General features: G+C 43.0%; 1 protein-coding gene across 1 annotated transcript in view; it reads left to right on the forward strand.

Moving 5' to 3' along the window:
- Positions 1 to 21,401, forward strand: part of CDHR2 (cadherin related family member 2) — a gene marked incomplete at its 5' end in the record, with an annotated part of 172,541 nt that overhangs the window by 57,482 nt on the left and 93,658 nt on the right. The window contains 3 exons of the mRNA XM_082253570.1: positions 2,813 to 3,056; positions 3,146 to 3,385; positions 4,482 to 4,551. Coding sequence (XP_082109696.1) covers positions 2,813 to 3,056; positions 3,146 to 3,385; positions 4,482 to 4,551 — 554 coding nt within the window. The remainder of the gene's footprint in view (positions 1 to 2,812; positions 3,057 to 3,145; positions 3,386 to 4,481; positions 4,552 to 21,401) is intronic.

Below are 21,401 nucleotides of genomic sequence, written 5' to 3' on the forward strand. Positions count from 1 at the left end.
ATATGTATAAAAAGTACAGTAAAACTGCAGGAAAGGGCACTTGGGGGCAAACTAATGTGAATTTATTTTATTTTGTAATGTATCAGTGTGTTTGTGTGTTTTACTATTTGAATTTGCCGCCGGTTCCTCCCCCCTGTGAGCGTCACGTCGCAGGAGACGGAAGCCGGGGCTCACAGTATCGGGCGGAAGATCCGCCCACCGTATGCTGCAGGGACACATCTTGGGATTCTGGCGACAAGGTAAGTAACCTCTCTTACAGGATTCAGCGATCTCCCTAGCGGTACCCTGAGTGTGGCTCGGGGTTACCGCTAATGGCTCTGAAATTTCACCCCGAGCCACACTCGGGAATACCGCTAAGGAGGTTAAATTACTCACAGGTGGACTCTTATTTACTAATTAGGTGACTTCTGAAGGCAATTGGTTCCACTAGATTTTAGTTAGGGGTATCAGAGTAAAGGGGGCTGAATACAAATGCACGTCACACTTTTCAGATATTTATTTGTTAAAAATGTTGAAAACCATTTATCATTTCCCCTCCACTTCACAATTATGTGCCACTTTGTGTTGGTCTATCACATAAAATCCCAATGAAATACATTTAGATTTTTGGTTGTAACATGAAAAATTTCAAGGGGTATGAATAAGTTTTCAAGGCACTGTATATGTATGTGTATATATATATATATATATATATATATATATATATATACTACTCATTGATTTATTTCCATGTAGAGTCCCAAAGAATACCAATACAGGAATATAGTAAAGCAATATCCTGCTGGAATAGAATCTGAGGACAATCTCAGAGGAACCAAAGGCCTAATATTCTATATTGGTATTCTTTAGGCATTACTTGTTTTGTGTTTTTAATTGAACAATACAGGTAGTTTATTAAAATGATTGGCCAAGTTCTTTTCCACATTAGGCTTTTTAGAGTTTGTATTCTCCTCGTTTTCTGAGTTAGTACACTCTCATGAAGGAAAAGGCAGCCTGTGTGCTGAGTAAATAAGGGTATATACTGTATGCGTGTGCTTGAGTCATGAAGAATATTTCAATGGCAAAGTGACAACTGAATATCAAGGTGTATACTGTCCCTCAAAATATATTTAGAGTGACCTTGTAAACATATCAATTTAAAGCCTAAGGCTGGCCATACACCATACAATTTTCTTATTCAATTTCCTTTAGATTTACCTTCAACTATGTAGTGCAAGGGCCTGCCTGATTGCATACAAATTGAAAGTGTTCAGGTTTGAACTTATATTACATGGTTTTGGTAAATCTAAAGGAAAGTTGAACAAGAAAATTGTATAGTGTATGGCCAGCCTTAGTTTAATCTACTTACATTTTGCTTTCCCTGGTCCCCCTGCCCCCCCCCCCCCAATTAATATGCTGATGGATAAAACCCTTTTTGAATACTTTATAATAAAACCTTTTCATTTTTATACCATGTGACAGTTCTGTGTCTCTTTATGTAATGCAGGCAGATCATGGCTGGTGGGAGGGGCTTACAGGGTGCTGTACATAGCTTTCTGAAAACATCCTCAGTACTCTTCCTAAGAGTTCATAGCCCTGAGGCAAGCAGTGGGTTTGATCCTAGGAGGAGTTATGCAAATATGACAATGCCTTCATGAGTAGGTGTCAATATGGAGGAGTGAGAGCTCTGAAGCCTACTCCACTTGCAAGCAGATTGTACTAGGTAATGCTTACACATGATGCAGAGCCTTCATAATTGGAAGAACTGAAATCCAATTAATAAAAGCAGCAGGCCAGATACAGTGAGCCTGGTGGGGAAAGATCTAGATGATGTTGGACATCTTCCAGTCAAGAAATGAGGTGGTCTGTATCTATTTTTCTGCAGCTTCTAATGCACAATATGAGAAGCTCACACCATGCAGTAAAATCAGAGCAAACAATTTCAGTACAGGAGAGGAGCCTGTACAACTGTGAAAAACAGAACGTAAGGCTGAAGTTCAGCTTGAGTGAATACCCCATGTTTTCCTTCAGGGCAACCAACTTTAATGGTTCATTTACAGCACAAGAGATAAAAAGACTTTGTAAGTTCTTTATTCACTAAATGGCAAGTTAAATTAGTCAAAATGTTGATCACCTTCCCTACTAGGCCTTAACTGTTGAAATCAATACCCAGATACTACCCTTAAGAAGGACAGTTTTTAGTTTAGATCATGGTTTCTAAATATTGTTTAAAGCCTATCTCCATGCAAATTGTTCTAATTAGTCCCCCAATAGGGATTTAAATTATAAAGTATTATTCAGCCTGGATGACTAAAGACACAGTTAGAGTGATGGGGATCTTGGACCCTTCCACTGAGGCTGTGTCAGCATGAAAAACCACCCTGACAATGTAATGTTGCAGAGAGCATCAAGCAAAATGTGGGTTAAACCTCCACGGGGGGGATTGAGTCTAGAGTTGGAAACAAACCTAGGCAGTGTAAGTAAATTATGTAGCATTTCTGGTAAGCCTTCTTTAAGCCTTCTACAGCTGCTTTTTGCCTAGGCCTACTTTTTTAGTGTCAGTGTGGAACAGCTATTTCTGTTCCTAGATCCCACACCCTGAGTTCAATATCAATGTAATCAAGAAACTAGAGTGGGTGAGTGTGCTTTATCAAACTCCTGATAGGCACCTGTGAAGCTAGGCTGCCTGGTCACTGTCACATGAAAGAAACTACTCTGCTGCTTCTATTCTTGTATTATATATATGCAGCTACAGGTACATGTTTTACTGTTCTTCAATGTGTGTAATCACTTGGGTTAGCTTAATACACATGTAACAATTTCCTTTTTTTAGACTTAACTCTTTCACAGTGAACCCTTCTACTGGAGAAATCACAGTGGTCAATGGAGATCTTTTAGATAGAGAACGGCTTTCTCAGTATTATGCTACTCTGCGAGCTCAGGATGGAATGAATGCCACTGGAACTACTCTTCTTGAGATCACTTTAATAGATATTAATGACTGGCCTCCAGAAGCAATAGGGACATATAATATATTTGTCAATGAGAACACTGAGGAGGTTTCCATTGAGATTAAGGTAAAGAACCATGTTAATGGTTACTATGATATACGCAAGTCCTTCCTCCTTCTTGTGATCTCATATGGATGTTTTTTGTTTTTTTGTAGGCAATTGACAATGATGAACCAGGCAATAATAACAGTATAATAAGATTTCGGTTGCTAGAAGGTTACTTAAGTGAAAATTTCACTATTAACTCCACCACTGGCGTTATCACCAGCTTGACTCCTTTGGATCGGGAAGAAATTGATTTAACACTTAATGGACGCATTGTACTTACTGTGGAATTATATGACCTGGGAGTCCCCTCTTTATCATCAGAAGTTAATGTGACCATTAATGTTGAGGTAATGCTACGCTTAAGAGTAAATATCTTTATTTAACAAAACATTGCAATAACTTCTTTTACGAGTGAAGCACTACCAATTATAGCATAGAAAAAGATCCATAATAGATACATTCAGGCTTATCTTGAAACAAAAAAAAAAAAAAAATCAAAGGAAACGCATAATATATATATTTTCTTCCTTTATGATCTGAATTAATAATTAAAATAAAAAGCAGATGGTGCTAAGCGCTGATTGCATGTTTACCAGGCTAACCTTAACTGCTTTCTTAAAAAAATCTGTTGTTGTCTGGTGTGACTGCTAAGCTAAATTTAGTTTCTCTTTCGTTCATTGATGGACACAGCTCCATATCTTCTTTGACCCTTGGGTTATGCTGCTCTCCATAGAAGTGACATTAGGCGGAAAAAAGTTTGACTACGCTCATAGGGCAGTCCCAGGGGGTATACTCCCACTTCCTGCTCTAGCTCTTCAGTTTTTTTTTTCTGCCTAGTCAGGAGTAAGGACATAGTCCCACTGGACGGGAACTGGCCAGCGAGGTAAATGCCTCAGGAGGACGCATAGCCCTGGTCACAACCCTGGTCACGACCTGAGTTGCAGCGTACCTCTGGCCCGCAGCACCCCCCTTTCCAAGATGGGGAGGTGGTCTGCCCAGAGTGGTGCCCACCTGGTTCAATGGTGTGGTAAGTAGCGTCCCCCCTCTCCTTTTGTGATCCCTCAAGGTGGACGTGTCCCATCCCTGGGATGGTTGGACCCCCCGGGTTTCCTTCCATTCCCCCCAGCCCCTCTAACAGTCACGGTGGTCTTTTGGCCCTAACCTACCCCCACCTTCCCCCCCTCCCCCTCCCTGGGTGAGGTAGGAGCTGGTTTGCCACTTGCTCCAGTGGGGTGGGTGTATGTGGTTGTTGCTGACTGGGCTGTCCGGATCACACATGGGGGTCTTTAAACGGGTTCATGAACATTCAACCATTACAGTTTGAGGGAGTCCCATTGCAATTTTCCTACAGAATTCAGCTTTAATACTGTTTCTTTTACTTCTAACACTGCTATGTATGACATGTGACTTCTAGTTAACGTAATATACTAATTTATTTTTCAGGACTTAAATGACAACATTCCATTTTTTACTCAAGAAGAGTATAGATTTTCTGTTAATGAAAGTACAGAAGGTAAGTTCTTACCAGACTATGATATGCTATTGCGTAAAGTGGCTTAACCTTGTTTTTGCTGTCTATGCATAAAGTTTTTGTCTCACTATTACTAAACATTATTGTTTGCTGTGATGGAACTACAAATTTGCACACCCACAGCAAATCATACCACAAAACCTGAATAGATGTTCAAATATGTGTATCTATCTATCTATCTATCTATCTATCTATCTATCTATCTATCTATCTATCTATCTATCTATCTATCTATCTATCTATCTATCTATCTATCTATCTATCTATCTATCTATCTATCTATCTATCTATCTATCTATCTATCTATCTATCTATCTATCTATCTATCTATCTATCTATCTATCTATCTATCTATCTATCCGTCTGTCTATTTATCTTATTTATCTATCCTATTTATTTATTCTATTTATCTAATCTATCTACAGTGAGGAAAAAAGTATTTGATCACCTGCTGATTTTGTACGTTTGCCCACAAACAAAGAAGTGCTCAGTCTATAATTTTAATGGTAGATTTATTTTAACAGTGAGAGACAGAATAACAACAAAAAACTCAGAAAAACGCATTTCAAAAAAGTTATAAATTGATTTGCATTTTAACGCGGAAATAAGTATTTGACCCCTTCACAAAACATGACTTAGTACTTGGTGGCAAAACTCTTGTTGGCAATCACAGAAGTCAGATTTTTCCTGTAGTGGGCCACCAGGTTTGCACAAGAGGGATTTTGTCCCACTCCTCTTTACAGATCCTCTCCAAGTCATTAAGGTTTTCGAGGCAGACGTTTAGAAAACTCAAACAGGGACTTCACTAGGGGGGGGGGCAGAGGAGGCCATGTCCCCCCCCAACATTACGCTGTTCCCCCCATATGCCCCCCCATGTGCCCCCCAACAGGATCCTGGCTACCTCCTGCTCTGGGATGGCAGATCGGTAAGCCCAGATTGCGGGTTCCCGACCCGCCATCCACGAGTATTATTGTGAAGAACGGTGCCGCACTAGAGGAAGCAGAGCCGATGCTTCCTGTATAGTTCTGGCTCCTGTCACAGGCGGAGTGATATCAAATGTACTCTGCTTGTGACAGGAGCGATACAGGAAGCATCAGCTCTGCTCTCTACTGCACCCACATGCTTTCTTCAGTGCCGGCTCCCGTCACACTCCGTTGGTGTCTCAAAGGAGCCAGCAGTACTCACCAGCAGTACCCCCTACCAGTACCAGTCAGCAGTACCCACCACTAGTACCAGCCAGCAGTACCAGCCAGCAGTACCAGCCAGCAGTACCAGACAGCAGTACCCACCAGCAGTACCCAGCAAGCAGTACCCATCAGTAGTACCAGCCAGCAGTACCCACCACCAGTACCAGCCAGAAGTACCAGCCAGCAGTACCAGCCAGCTGTACACCCCAGCAGTACCCATCAGCAACACCAGCCAGCAGTACCAGCCAGCAGTACCCACCAGCAGTACCAGCCAGCAGTACCTGCCATCAGTACCCACCGGCAGTACCTGCCAGCAGTACCCAACAGTAGTACCCACCAGCAGCCACCAGCTATACCGGCCAGGGGGACAGCAGCAGCCAGCGAAACCAGCAGGAATCCTGAGGAGAAATTGAATATTGAGGTCAGTTGAGGTACAGGTGAACTGCAGTGCATCTGTGTGAAAGCAGCCTTAGGCCCCTTTCACACGATCGGTCCGATCGGTTCCACATGTCTGTTTTTCAGGTGGACCCAATCGGACCCTCCATTCACCTATATAGAGCGGCAGATGTAAACTAACAACAACCCCTTCTGTCTGGGCGGATTGGAGGGCCCATAGAGTAAAGAGAGCTGTGTCCGTTTCTGCTCTGCATATGCTTAGTGGACACGGACCTGTCATCTGCCCGCTCCGGTCATTGTGGCCCACGACTGGTTACCATGTCGCTAAAGTGGCCCTCGCTCCTCAAAAGGTTGGGCACCCCTGCTGTAGGGGCATAAGTCCCGGATGGAGGAGTGCGCTGTAGCAGCCTTCCTCCTTAGTTTCGCCACGGCATGTGGCGGAGGGAGTCCCAGATGGAGAGGTGTACTGTACTGTAGCGCATCAGGAGACCCGAGGGGAAATCATAAAGTTCTCCCATGAAGTTGTTTAAAGTGTTAAGACCGCCGCCACTGTCACGGCTGGCCTTAACACTTTCATCACTGTGATTGGCAGGTCTCACTATTCTTCCCTACCTCCTCCGCACTGAGAGCATGGCATCAATACTAGGCTTTATTACTGCATCAACTGGCACCAATACTGGGCTTTATTACTGCATAAAATGGCACCATTACTACTGGTTATTACTGCGTAAACTGCCATCATTACTAGGGGTTATTACTGCATAAAATGGCACCAATACTAGAGGCTATTACTGCATACACTGCCACCATTACTAGGGGTTATTACTGCATAAACTGGCACCAATACTAGGGGCTATTACTGCGTAAACTGCCACCAATACTAGGGGTTATTACTACGTAAACTGCCACCAGTACTAGGGGTTATTACTGCATAAACTGGCACCAATACTAGGGGTTATTACTGCGTAAACTGGCACCAATACTAGGGGTTATTACTGCATAAACTGGCACCAATACTAGGGGCTATTACTGCATAAACTGGCACCAATACTAGGGGCTATTACTATGTAAACTAGCACCAATACTAGGGGCTATTACTGCATAAACTGGCACCATTACTAGGGGTTATTACTGTATAAACTGGCACCAATACTAGGGGCTATTACTGCGTAAACTGGCGTCAATACTAGGAGCTATTACTGCATAAACTGGCAACAATACTAGGGGTTATTACTATGTAAACTGCCACCAATACTAGGGGCTATTACCGCATAAACTTGCACTAATGAATAAAATTATATATAAATATATAATGGCTGCCCTCACCAATAAATAAATGAATACATAAATACGTTCTCGAGAACATCAGCTGCGCGCTGACGGAACGCGTCGGGACGTCTGATCACATCACGCCACGTTCTACGTCATTTCCGGGCTCTGGGTGGAAAGCAAGTGCCGGAACACGGAAGCGGCGTTCCCCGAAACTTCGGCTGTTTGTCACTAACATCTATCTGATTCTACTACATTGTAAGTGTTATTCTCTCAATAAATTGCTTTAATCTGACTTGCTTCACCATGGAGTCTTTCTCTGTTTGTATGATGCATATGAGTCCAGCATCCTGATACAAAGACTCTAAGGAGGACGGTCTATCCCCGGCTGGAGGTATTCAGTGGATCCACCTTAACCCTGTCTTACAAAGGCTCTCACTGACCCACTATAATTTGAGGGTCTACCATCTCTGGTAAGAGGTTTGACTCACCGGGTGGTCTGTTTGTATGGTGGAGGTGTCTTTACCGTAAGAAGTTCAGATCCGGATCCCTCTGATATTCCAATTTCTGGATGGTGCTTATTGGACTGTCTTTGGCCCATTAAACATTGCTGTTGGGACTACTATCTGCACAGTTTTTTTGCACAGTTATTTTGAAATCTTGCACTATTTTTATTGTATTGGTGTATCACTGCATATTTATATAATATTTATACAATATATTTTTATCTGATTTGCTAGAAGCCACTTATTGGGGCCTAACTATTGTTTAATTTATATGTATATAGTTTATGGTGATACCTGGAGATAGTTTGACTATCCATGCACTGGTATTTTTATCATTCACTATTATTAATTCTATTGTTATAAGTCTAAACACAATTAAGGGTGTATTTATTTATTTATTTATTTATTGGTGAGCGCGGCCATTATATATTTATATATAATTTTATTCATTCCTTGCGTGTTTCCACGTTTACGTTGCGGCTCCCATTCCTTTTGTTTTCCATTCACTGTGGATCATTTGGATTAACTTGGTTTCACGTTTCATTGCGCAGGACGGTTGGTGCCTAACACCAATCAATCTTCAAACTTGCACTAATACTAGGGGTTATTACTGCATAAACTGGCACCAATACTAGGGGCTATTACTGCATAAGCTGGCACCATTACTAGGGGCTATTACTGCATAAACTGGCACCAATACTAGGAGCTATTACTGCATATACTGGCACCAATACTAGGGGCTATTACTGCATAAACTAGCACCAATACTAGGGGTTAGGGATGCACCAAAATGAAATTTTGGGCCGAAACTGAAACCGAAAATGGAAGAACCCCCTTGGCCGAAAACCGAAACCGAAACCGAAAATGACTTTTTTCCCCCAAATTATTTTAAAATAGATGGAACAGGGGCATACGCCACAAACAGGCAGAGACATACACCTGTAGTCCAAGCAATAAATACAGTATTAAAGTCCAATAAAAAGACGGTCAGATGAAAATTTCCAATAGTGCAGTGGTGGTGTCACCCTCCGTGCTAGTGCAATATAGTGTAGGCAATTCAAACTCCCCTTACGGCAAGTGGGTCAATAGAGGTTAGTAATAGATGTCCAGCGGGGTCCCATCCGTCCGCGGCCTCCCCTCTACTTGTGCACCCAGATAACGTTGTCTGTGCACAGCGCCGTGTGTGCAGTGTAAAATTCTCCAATGTACTCTGATGACCCAATAGACCACCCACCACAGATACTTTATTATTATTTTTTTCTAGACATGCGCTGTTGGTAATATCTGGTCAATTTAATTACCAATGGCATTTGTATTATGCAGCATGAGGGGGTTAATGTATTGCCACATTGGTCACTGATGCATTAGTGACCAACCAGTGGCAGTTAATTAACCCCTTTGTGTTGCATTAGTGCAACCAGTATCAGTGTTAATTAACACTGGTTGCACTGACACTGATTGCACAAAGGGGTTAAATAACTGCAACTGGTCGGTCACTAATGCATCAGTGACCAGCAGTGGCAATACATTAATCCCCTCATGCTGCATAATACTAATGCCAATGGTAACCTTGCCTCAGCCCCCCCGCCCCTCCCCCTCCCCCTTGTCGGCAGTGACTCAGCACCTCCATGTCACAGGCAAACTCTCCGCTCCTCCAGTGTACCCTTTCAAAAGTCCTGCCTCTGGCCGGCCTCCCTGTGATGTCACTACTACAACTGTGTGAATGAATGAACTGACACTCCGGGCGGGCGAGCGGCCGCTAATAGCTATAACTATGTGAGCCCTTCACTTCCGTGTCAGAGGAGATACCCGCCTGACACGGAAGTGAAGGGCTCACATAGTTATAGCTATTAGCGGCCGCTCGCCCGCCCGGAGTGTCAGTTCATTCATTCACACAGTTGTAGTAGTGACCGGGAGGCGGGCCGCCGGCCAGAGGCGGGACTTTTGAAACCTGCGCTGTGCCCGTGGCGGCCATCGCTAATTTCGGCATCTTTAACCCATTTTTGGCCGAAATGGAATAAGCCCATTTTCGGCTGAAAATTTCGGTTGCTGAAATTTCGGTGCACCACTACTAGGGGTTATTACTGTGTAAACTGGCACCAATACTAGGGGCTATTACTGCATAAACTGGCACCAATACTAGGGGTTACTACTGTATAAACTGGCACCAATACTAGGGGCTATTACTGCATAAACTAGCACCAATACTAGGGGTTATTACTGTGTAACCTGGCACCAATACTAGGGGCTATTACTGCATAAACTGGCCCCAATACTAGGGGCTATTACTGCATAAACTAGCACCAATACTAGGGGTTATTACTGTGTAAACTGGCACCAATAATAGGGGCTATTACTGCATAAACTGGCACCAATACTAGGGGTTAATACTGTGGACACTGGCACCTATACCAGGGGCTATTACTGCGTAAACTGGCACCAATACTAGGGGTTACTACTGCATAAACTGGCACCATTACTAGGGGTTAATACTGCGTAAACTTGCACCAATACTAGGGACTATTACTGCATAAAATGTTTGCTGAAATTGCTTTAAACTATGAAGAAAAGCTTTTAGGATTTTTCCTCTTTCTCAGGTATGAAGCAATACCTGAGGAAGAAAGTAAAACTCTTGAAAGCTTGTCTTTTTTTTTTTTTTTTTAAATATAAAATAAGTTCATTTGTGCTGCAAAAATACAATACAAAATACAAAAACTCATTAACACGTGAGTTACACACTTGTGAAACACTTAAAGTGAAATAAGTGAATCGAGATATACCTTCACCGTACAATAGAAGAAGTACAATGATACAATTTTATAAATATCTCACTCAGCAGCACCCCGCCCTGGTAATATATAAATTACATCCTGTCACTATGAGCAATAATCAAACAGTCATATCCATACCCCGGCCACACCGCCTCCCACCATCCCCCAAAGACTTCAGGAAAAATAAAATCACAAACAATTTATACATTAAATGTACGAGTACTCTCTAACCACCGACTCCAAATTTTATCAAATTTCTTGGGACACCCCCTGTGTTTATAAATCAATCGTTTATAACGAAGAGCAGAATTTATTTCCGCGATCCAGTCCTGAAGAGTAGGGACTGATTCACGCATCCACTGTCTGGCAATAAGTTTGCGAGCGCTAAAAATAGATTCCTGAAGAAAAATGGTAAAAAATGTATCAATGTCACAGTCAGGGAACAAACCTAACACACAGGAGAAAACATCCGACTGTAAGGGGGAGCCCATATGATCGTGCAAAAACGTAATAACCTGTGTCCAGTAAGCCTGAATATCCGGGAAAGACCAAATGAGGTGTATAAACGTACCCGGTTGCAAGGGGCAACGAGGGCAGGAGGAGTTATATGACCGCCTATATTTCGATATTCTAAGCGGAGTAAGATAAGCTCTATGCAAGATGTACAGCTGAGTCACACGCTCTGAAAGTTTGGGTGAAGCCAACCTAGGGCCCACCAAGATATCGTCCTAATCCATCTCATCCAGGGGACCCGTATACACAGCCCAACAAGCCTGTATCCGGGTCACCTGGCGATCATTCTTAACACCACGCAATTCAATGTATAAGGATGAGATAAGACACCTCAAGCAGAGGGATATCTTGTAAAATGGGAAATTGTGTCAAGAATTGTGCATGTAGTGCATGACGCAACTGTGCGTATCGAAAAACATATGCGGAGGGAGATCATACTCAGCTTTAAGTGATTGAAAGGAACGAACGCCTGAATCACAAAGCACCTGGCCCAGATACAGTATGCCCCTAGTTGCCCACAACTGACAATCCGGGATAGATAGAAGCTCTCGCAGGCCTGAGTTATGCCATAAGGGGGTCCTGGTGTGTATCTGAGGGTAATTTAACTTTTTTGCCGCTATCGCCCAAATCTTCCGGTGATGGAACAACAAATTATTCATCACCATCGCTCGAGGCGAAGGACCACATTTTCGTAAAAGTACCTGCATAGGGGTGTAAACAGCTTGAGGAAATCCCTGACAAACTAAGGTTTGGTATCTGGTAGCCTCCAATTTATTACAATAAAAAAAATGGGAAAGTTGCGACGCAAGGTAATAAGATCGAAAATCCGGTATAGCCACACCCCCCTTATCCGTAGGGTTTTTAAGTGACACCCATGTTAACTTATGACGCTCAGGTCCCCAAACAAAGGAATTAAGGATACGGTCAATAATTTTAAATAATTTCAGTGGGATTGGGACAGGGGAGTGCCAGAAGGCATAAAGAAATTTTGGTAATAAAATCATTTTAATAAGGTTTACCCTACCCATTAATCCCAATGGCAACCTAGCCCATGTTTGAGTACATTGTTTAAGCATATCAATTAGAGGTTCAATATTGTCCCGCACATAGTCTGTAGGAAATTTGGTAATCGTAACCCCAAGATACCGAATCGCCGCAACTTGCTGCAAAGGGAGGGAAGCAGAAACTTTTGAGGGTGGGGATGGGTCCAGTGGTAATATTTGAGATTTAGACCAGTTGATACGTAGGCCTGAATGGGATCCAAACTGTTCTATTATACGCAACGCGGAACATAAAGAGTCATCCGTGTCTTCCAAATATAGGAGCATATCGTCCGCGTAAAGACCGATCTTTTCAGTCAGGTCCAAATGACACAATCCATGGACATCAGGGTGACACCGAAGCTGGGAAGCCAAAGGCTCCACAGCCAACGCATAAAGCAAGGGTGATAAAGGGCAGCCCTGTCTGGTACCTCGGCCTAGAAGGAAAGAATCTGATGTCCATCCATTGACCGATATCCTGGCTACAGGTTTATAATATAGTACTTGGACCCATCTAATAAATTCTGGACCAAATCCAAAAGCACGCAGGCATTCCCATAGATAACTCCACTCAAATGAGTCAAAGGCCTTGGCGACGTCTAGCGCCACCAAGGCTCTAGTACCCACCCCATCATGAACAGCCTGCAGATTCATATACAGTATAAACGGCGAATATTCATTGCAGTATTTTTGCCTGGCACAAAGCCAGTTTGATCAGAGTGTATCAAGGAAAGTATGGCCTTATTTAGGCGAAACGCCAACACTTTAGCTAAAATTTTAATATCCGCCTGTAGTAAGGAAATGGGACGGTAGGATTCTGGATATAAAGGGTCTTTACCAGGTTTTGGCAGAATAATAATATTGGCTTCTCTCATAGAGTCTGGCAGACGGCCGATGTCATGAACATGGGTATAAAGGGAAAGGAGCGCCGGGGATAAGGATTCAGAAAAAGTCGCATAAAAATCGAGGGGTAAACCATCGGAACCGGGGGCTTTACCCATGGCCAAAGAGGCAATGGCATTGGCAATTTCATCTGCTGATAAAGGAGCATCCAATTCCGCACGCTGGGCATCGGATAACTGGGGCAAGGATATACTGTGAAAAAATTCTCTGGTGTCCTGGGTGACAACCGACGACTGAGAGGTATATAATTGAGCATAAAAAGAACGAAACGCAGCAGCCACCTGCGGCGGTTCAGAAATAAGAGTCCCATCAGAATCCCTAAGCTGAACCACAACCGGAGGTTTAGTATCCAGATGGGCTAGATATGCCAAAAGTCTACCTGCCTGCTCTCCCTGTTCAAAAACCCTTTGTTTACTAAAAAACAATGCAGAAACATTACCAGGTGATGGGTCAACTGAACAACTATTAGTCAGGGAAGTCAAATGTGTTTGTGCAGCAGCCAGAGCAATACCCGAGGACCGCTTGAATCGATTGATTTGGCGGGCCAGAGTATCCCGAGCATGAAGTTTAAAAGCTTCCCACACCATCCCCGCGGCCGCTGAGCCAACGTTAATGGAAAAAAAATAAGACCACTCCCGAGTCAGACCCTCCTGGTCCTCTATAGCAGTAAGTCAAAAAGGATGCTGACGCCAAGGGCGAGGGATCGCCTGGGGGGCTATACAAAAAGAGGACCAACAGGGTGCATGATCAGACAGGGAGCGGGGCTCAAATCCCGAATCCCGGAGCGTAGGAAGTAAGGAGTTTGAAACTATAATAAAATCTATACGTGACATCGTGGAGTGGGTGGCTGAGAAGCAAGAGTACAGGCATAAATGGGGGTGCTGATAACGCCAGGTATCCGTCAGGGCGAAATCCCTGAACAGACGTCCCAGCTGGGTGAGGGGCTGAGACCCCTGAGCCGTCACAACACATTGACGGTCAAGGGCCGTAGCCAATACCATGTTAAAGTCCCCCATCCAAACAGCCGGGACATCAGGGTGCTGAGCCACAAAGGACAAGCCCTCCTGAACCACCTCCGAGCTGTAAGGAGGGGGGACATAACAAGCCAGAAGCAGATACTGCTTGTTGTATAAAACCACATGCAGAAAAACAAACCTGCCCTGGGAGTCCAACCGAACAGAAATAAGGGAAAAATGCACATGCTTAGAAATCAAAACCGAGACTCCTCGGGAAGCAGAAGTGTAGGTGGCATGATACGTCCATCCAATCCATGGACGCTTAAGCGCAAGCTGGAGTTGTCCAGTAATGTGCGTCTCCACCAAAACTACAATATCTGCTCTATATGTTTTAAGGCAACTAAAAATGGCGGAACGTTTCACTTTGTCCCGGAGGCCTCTCACGTTCCACGTAAGAAAATTCACATTAGCCATTACAGCATAAAGATAAAAAAGAAAAACAGCATATATATGTGCGGGGAACTCCCAAGGCAGGTGTACACATCTCATTATATTTAGAAAAAGCATGTAGTAAAAAACGATCATTGTATCCATTAAGCAACCACATCAAGTGCATAATAAGTGAATTAAACTGTGAGAAAACATAAAAAACAACTGAACCCACCCACCACCTCCCCCCCACCCGCTCATCACAGCATCAACTGTGTGGGAGCATAATACCCCGACCCCATGAAGAGCAGGCATATAAAACAAAACACGAATGGGGCTATTGCCTGAGCAAAAAAACCCATATTTAAACAGTGAAAAAAAATACCAGCTCCTCACGACTATCATTTGGCAATAGGGGGCGACCATACACTAGATTGCATCGGATTGGTTGTAGAACACATAAAATTACACATGTAATTGATGGTAATAGAGCCATAAAAGCGTCACTCCTGCAACAAGGGTCCTATTCCTGTGCCTAATAAATCAAAACTTAAAGAAGGATACCATCAGGACTAGGAACCCTTTAACAAAATTAATTTGAAAACGTGGTGTCCACTAAAGTATAAAGTGGGATTCCATTCTCCATGACCAATATTTCACATTGGTTCACTGACCAAAGAACAAAAAAAACAAAACAAAAAAAAAAATTAATAATAAATAAAAAAAAAAAAAAAACGCACACAAAAAAAAAGGAGGATTTGCCTTATAACAAAGTCAAGTGCAATTTTGACACGCAGAGAGATTAGCAATAAATCTAGAATACTTCAGCAAAAAAAAACAGTATTACATCTCTGGTAATCAGGCAGGATGATTGCGGTCAGCTTCCCGTTAATCCAACCACTCCGAGGCTAAAGAAGGTTCTACAAAAAAGATAGCTTTATCGTCACAGATTTCCCGCAGCCGAGCTGGAAACAGCATTGCATACTTCAAATGTTGCACACCTAGGCGCCGTTTAATATCTGTAAAGCGAGAGCGAAGCTTTTGTACTTCAGCAGAGAAGTCCGGGAATGCCGCTAAGGTAATATTGCCCCGTTCTCGGGTTAACCGTAATACAGCATCGCGGTCACGAAAATTAAGAAATTTAGCGATAAGAGTGCGTGGAGGGGAGCCCTCGGGTGGGCGACGAGCTGGCATGCGATGAGCTCTCTCCACTGCAAACATGACAGAAAAGGCTTCCCTGCTAAAGTGCTTTATCAATAAGTTCTCCAAAAATTTTGCAGCATCCGAGCCCTCTGCACCTTCAGGCAACCCGATAAAACGCAGATTACAGCGGCGTGCCCTGTTTTCCAAATCGTCGTGCTTCTGTGCTAATTGCTGGAGCTGACGATGCATGGAGTCTGCAGCATGTTGAAGAGGGTGTAAAACATCCTCAGCTCTGCTAATTCTGATCTCCGTCTCAGTCACCCTGTCTCTCAATTTAGCCATGTCTTGCCGGATAAATAATACATCTGTTTTTACCTCCTCAATCTTAGTTGTGAGTATGGTTTGACAGGTAGCTATGGCCTCCAGGACACGGTCGGTGTCTGCAGCAGGAGTCTCCGACGGAACGGCTCCATCTTGGGCCTCTGTATCCCGATCCAAGCGGCGGAATTTATCGAGCTGTTGTACAGCCGCCGCGGTCTTTTTCGGCAGGGACATATCCCTCGGAGTGGCGGCGGTCTCCCCAACAATTAATGCCAATGTATAAGCAGTTTGAGGCACCCAGGATAGTAAAACAGGATATAGCAGGAGCAGAGCTCAGCTCATGTGTGTCCTACACCATTGCCGTCCAGGCCCCGCTGAAAGCTTGTCTTTTAAGTGTTAGGTTAGTACAATAAAAAGGTATCATTGCATACTGCATTACTCTCGTATTTTGTAACCTTATTTATAAATACACTTTTTTAGTTTTTTTCAGTGGTATGATATAGTGGTGAAAATTATGAGGGCTTCCTCCTGAGTTACTCCTTTGTTGCCTTGGCTGTGTGTTTTCGGTCATTGTTATGCTGGAATACCCACCCACGACCCATGTCCTGGCTGAGGGAAGGAGGTTCTCACCCAAGATTTGACGGTACATGGCCCTGTCCATCGTCCCTTTGATGCAGTGACGTTGTCCGGTCCCCTTAGCAGAAAAACACCCCCAAAGCATAATGTATCCAGCTCCATGTTTGAAGGTGGGGATGGTGTTCTTGGGGTCATAGGCAGCATTCCTCCTCCTCCAAATACAATGAGTTGAGTCGATGCCAAAGATCTTGATTTTGGTCTCATCTGACCACAAAACTTTCACCTAGTTCTCCTCTGAATCATTCAGATGTTCATTAGCAAACTTCAGACGGGCCTGTACATGTGCTTTCTTGAGCAGGGGACCTTGCGGGCACTGCTGGATTTCAGTCCTTCAAGGCGTAGTGTGTTACCAATTGTTTTCTTGGTCCCAGCTGCATTGAGATCATTGACAAGATTCTCCCATATCGTTGTGGGCTGATTCCTTACTGTTCTGATGATCATTAAAACTCCACATGTGGGGTCCTCCGCCCTCTGATTTGAATTGGTTAAGCTGTTCTAACCAGTTTGAAGGGAGCAAAAAAGCCGGTCTGACTGGGTGGCCGGTGGAATTGCTCCTGGATTTAATAGGCTGAGGAATGGGATGGCGATGGGAGGGCTTTCTCTCCTGGGTTTTGATTCTGGTCTTGCAAAAGGCCTGTCCCCAGTTGAAGGTAGGCTCTCCCTAAGCTGTCCAGGTTCTGATGTCTGCTGGTGGGGATAGGCTACACTGGTCTGGCCGGAGGTTGGGACCGAAAAAAAGCCTGTGGTATATGTGTCCCTGGGGTGGCAGCCCAGGGGTGCCGTAATTCTCATCGGTGAGGCGCAATTCACTTTTGAGTTTTTGGCACCTTGGTCACTGCACCATATACACACTTTTTTCGCACCTGCCTCTTGGGACAGGCCTTTTGGCCAGCACCAGAGGAATTCTTTATTCCTGGCTGGGGGGCCTGTCAAGGTCTTGCACTTTGACACTACCCAGCACTTCTCCACTTCCCTTCCCCCACTCTTTTTTCTTTGTTGTGTGTCACGTTTGTCCCTTTTTGGTTGGTTACTGCACGACAAGTATGGCGTAGGTCCTCGGGCCTGCCCTGAACGTCTTGGGAGGGGGTGGATATGGCCTTCTGGCTTAGTTTGCCCTCTCTTATTGGGTCTCCCTTCAGGGGAGCCCCACCAAGTACTTGGGGTGGGTTGTTTTGACAGTCTCCCTGGAGAACGGGGTCTGCCTGGCTTCGGCTGGGTAGGCCATAGTGAGTACCTTAGTCCCTGTCAGGAGTCTTGCGCCCCAGGGGATCAGGGTTAGGGCCCTTCCTCTTCAGAGGAGGGCTATATGTACGCCTTGTGCACTTTTTGTGTGTGTGCACTTTTTTATGCACCGGTTTTAGTCTTTGAGTGTGTTCACACACCACGGGCTTAAAAAAAAAAAAAAAATGGTGGAGAGATTGGAATTCGATTGATTGCTTCTGTGGAAAGGTGTCTTTTATACAGGTAACAAGCTGAGACTAGGAGTACTCCCTTTTAGGAAAGTGCTCCTAATCTCAGCTCGTTACCTGTATTGAAGTCACCTGGGAGCCAGAAATCTTGCTGATTAATAGAGGATCAAATACTTATTTCACTCATTAAAATGCAAATCAATTTATAACTTTTTTGAAATGTGTTTTTCTGGATTAGTGTTGTTATTCTCGACGCGTTTCGTGGACTTCGCTCCACTTCATCAGGAGCAGATGCATGCATAGCTAAGGAAAATGTGTGGGCAAACAGTAAATCTACTAACTAATATCAGTATAAATACCAGTATAAAACACAGGGGGCAGGGTGGGGCAAAAAAAAAAAAGCAAAGTCCACGAAACACTGTGAGCCTGTTGATGCAAATTTATCACAATCATGCGTTTCTATACTTACTGCATACATATTTCTGTTCAACATGTATTTTTGTTTTGAAACTGTATATGGACAGCGCACAGTGATGGTTTATATAGGAGAAAACCCATAGGCAGCAAGCAAAAGATAAAAGGAAACTAGTTTATTGGCAGTCAAAAGTTAAAAATTGCGAAGTGCAAGTGGTTACCACAGGGTCCTGGATGGCAGTGAGGACATTAAAAATTGACCCATAATGACACTCAAGCCAGTCCAGATGCCACTCTCTCTGTCTAGGTGTTAGATGGATTGGAGACCCTCTATGGAGCAAGGAATGGATCCAGGTGGAACGCCGCCGGTGCGTGTACCGGCCGTTGTACACAAACACCACGAGCAGCACAACTTCTGGGAATGACGTCACTCGGTAACCAAACCCAGTGCGGGAACCAGCGTGGAATGCAAGCTCGTCTTGTTGCTGTAACTATGCGTTTTGAGCTAATGCGCTTTGTCAAGTCACGGTAGTATCGGCAACAAGGTGAATATAAGCCCAAATAAGGGGTGGGGAGTGGGCAGAGTTTTCGGAGGGGCATGAAACTTCTAATTCTTAACCCTTCAACGTCCTCACTCTTACCCATTGAATGGACATATACCAATAACACAGTTTAAACTAATCTACCAAAATACATTTACAAAAAAAGCTATAAAAAGCAAAAATAAATAATCAATTAAAATAAATGAAACAAAAATATTATAAAAAAAAAAAGTGTTATAAAAAATCTGAAACATAAAAAAAAAAAAAAAAAAAAAAACCTTGGGAACAATAATTGCACTAAACTATATTGTGTATTCTGAGGTCCTCATTTAGGCCATTAGGCGACAGAGGTCCAAACTTGTAAATCCAGAAAACTTCCCTCCTGCAAAGGAGGGAAAAACACTCCTTGTCAGTGAGCGTACCTTTAGAAATCGTTTCTATTGCCATCACCTCTAGACATCCAGCATTCGTGTTGTGTGTCCAAAGAAAGTGGCGAGGGACACTATGTTTATCACAGCTTTTCTGTATAAACCCACGTTGTTCACCTACGCGCCTGCGCAATGTGCGCATGGTGCGTCCAACATAGAGCAAGCCGCAAGGGCACCACAAGACATAAATGACAAACTCAGTAGAGCATATGATAAACTGTCTGATCTTAAACGTGTTGCCCTTATTGTCACTAATAGCAGTCTGTCCATGTGAAATAGATTGACAAGTCAGACATCCCATTTTCCTACATTGAAAAATACAGATCCTATTATCAAAATAGGACCTAATGTCAATTGGGGGCTTCTGTTCTAGGTCTGTACTTTACTAGGGGCCAAAATATTTTTAATAGTGCATGCCCTTTTGAACGTCACCTGAGGAACAGGAGGCAAAATAGGGGCCAACCTTGATCCAACTGAAGAATATTAAAATGTTTTTTTTTATAATATGGGATATAGTTCTGTATTGATCATTGAAAACAGTAGTAAATGTTATGGTGTTTGCATTATTACTAACCTTTGTATGTCCATTAACCACTGAAACTGGATCTATGTGCATATGGAAGGCATCTTTTATAAGGGATGAGGGGTAACCCTTATCTTCAAATCTCTTAATCAGCAATGATCTCTGTGTCATATAATCTTCCTTATTGGAACAATTTCTCCTTAGTCTGTGAAATTGTCCATTGGGGATGTTGTGTTTCCAAGCCGGATGATGGCAGGTTGAAAAATGAAGATAGGAGTACATTTTTCAAGCTTCCTTCACTAAAGATTAGTTATAATGCAAACACCATAAGATTTACTACTGTTTGAATGATCAATACAGAGCCATATCCCATATTATAAAAAAAAAAAAAACATTAATTCGTTCAAAAGGGCACACACTATTAAAATTATTTTGGCCCCTAGTAAAGTACAGGCCTAGAACAGAAGGTCCCCAATTGACATTAGGTCCTATTTTGATAATAGGATCGGTATTTTTCAATGTAGATAAAGGGGATGTCTGGCTTGTCAATCTATTTCACATGGACAGACTGCTATTAGTGACAATAAGGGCAACACGTTTAAGATCAGACAGTTTATCATATGCGCTACTGAGTTTGTCATTTATGTCTTGTGGTGCCCTTGCGGCTTGCTCTATGTTGGACGCACCATGCGCACATTGCGCAGGCGCATAGGGGAATGCCGCAGATTTATACAGAAAGGCTGTGATAAACATAGTGTCCCTCGCCACTTTCTTCGGAGACACACAACAAAAATGCTTGATGTCTAGAGGTGATGGCAATAGAAACGATTTTGAAAGGTACGCTCACTGACAATGAACGTTTTTCCCTCCTTTCTCAGGAGGGAAGTTTTCTGGATTTACAAGTTTGGATCTCTGTCCCCTAATGGCCTAAATAAGGACCTAGAAATACACAATATCGTTTAGTGCAATTATTGTTCCCAATTATTATTTTTTTTTTACTTTTTTTTTTATATTTCTGACTTTTTATAACACTTTTTTTTTTATAATATTTTTGTTTCATTTATTTTAATTGTTTATTTATTTTTGCTTTTTCTAAAGGTACGCTCACTGACAATTAACGTTTTTCCCTCCTTTCTCAGGAGGGACGTTTTCTGGATTTACAAGTTTGGATCTCTGTCGCCTAATGGCCTAAATAAGGACCTAGAAATACACAATATAGTTTAGTGCAATTATTGTTCCCAAGGTTTTTTTTTTACTTTTTTTTGATATTTCTGATTTTTTATAACACTTTTTTTTATAATATTTTTGTTTCATTTAGTTTAATTGATTATTTATTTTTGCTTTTTATAGCTTTTTTTGTGAATGTATTTTGGTAGATTAGTTTACACTGTGTCATTGGTATATATCCATTCAATGGGTAGGAGTGAGGACGTTGAAGGGTTAATA

Source organism: Pelophylax lessonae (assembly GCF_965119305.1).
Source record: "Pelophylax lessonae genome assembly, chromosome: 4".
Classification (NCBI taxonomy): Eukaryota; Metazoa; Chordata; class Amphibia; order Anura; family Ranidae; genus Pelophylax; species Pelophylax lessonae.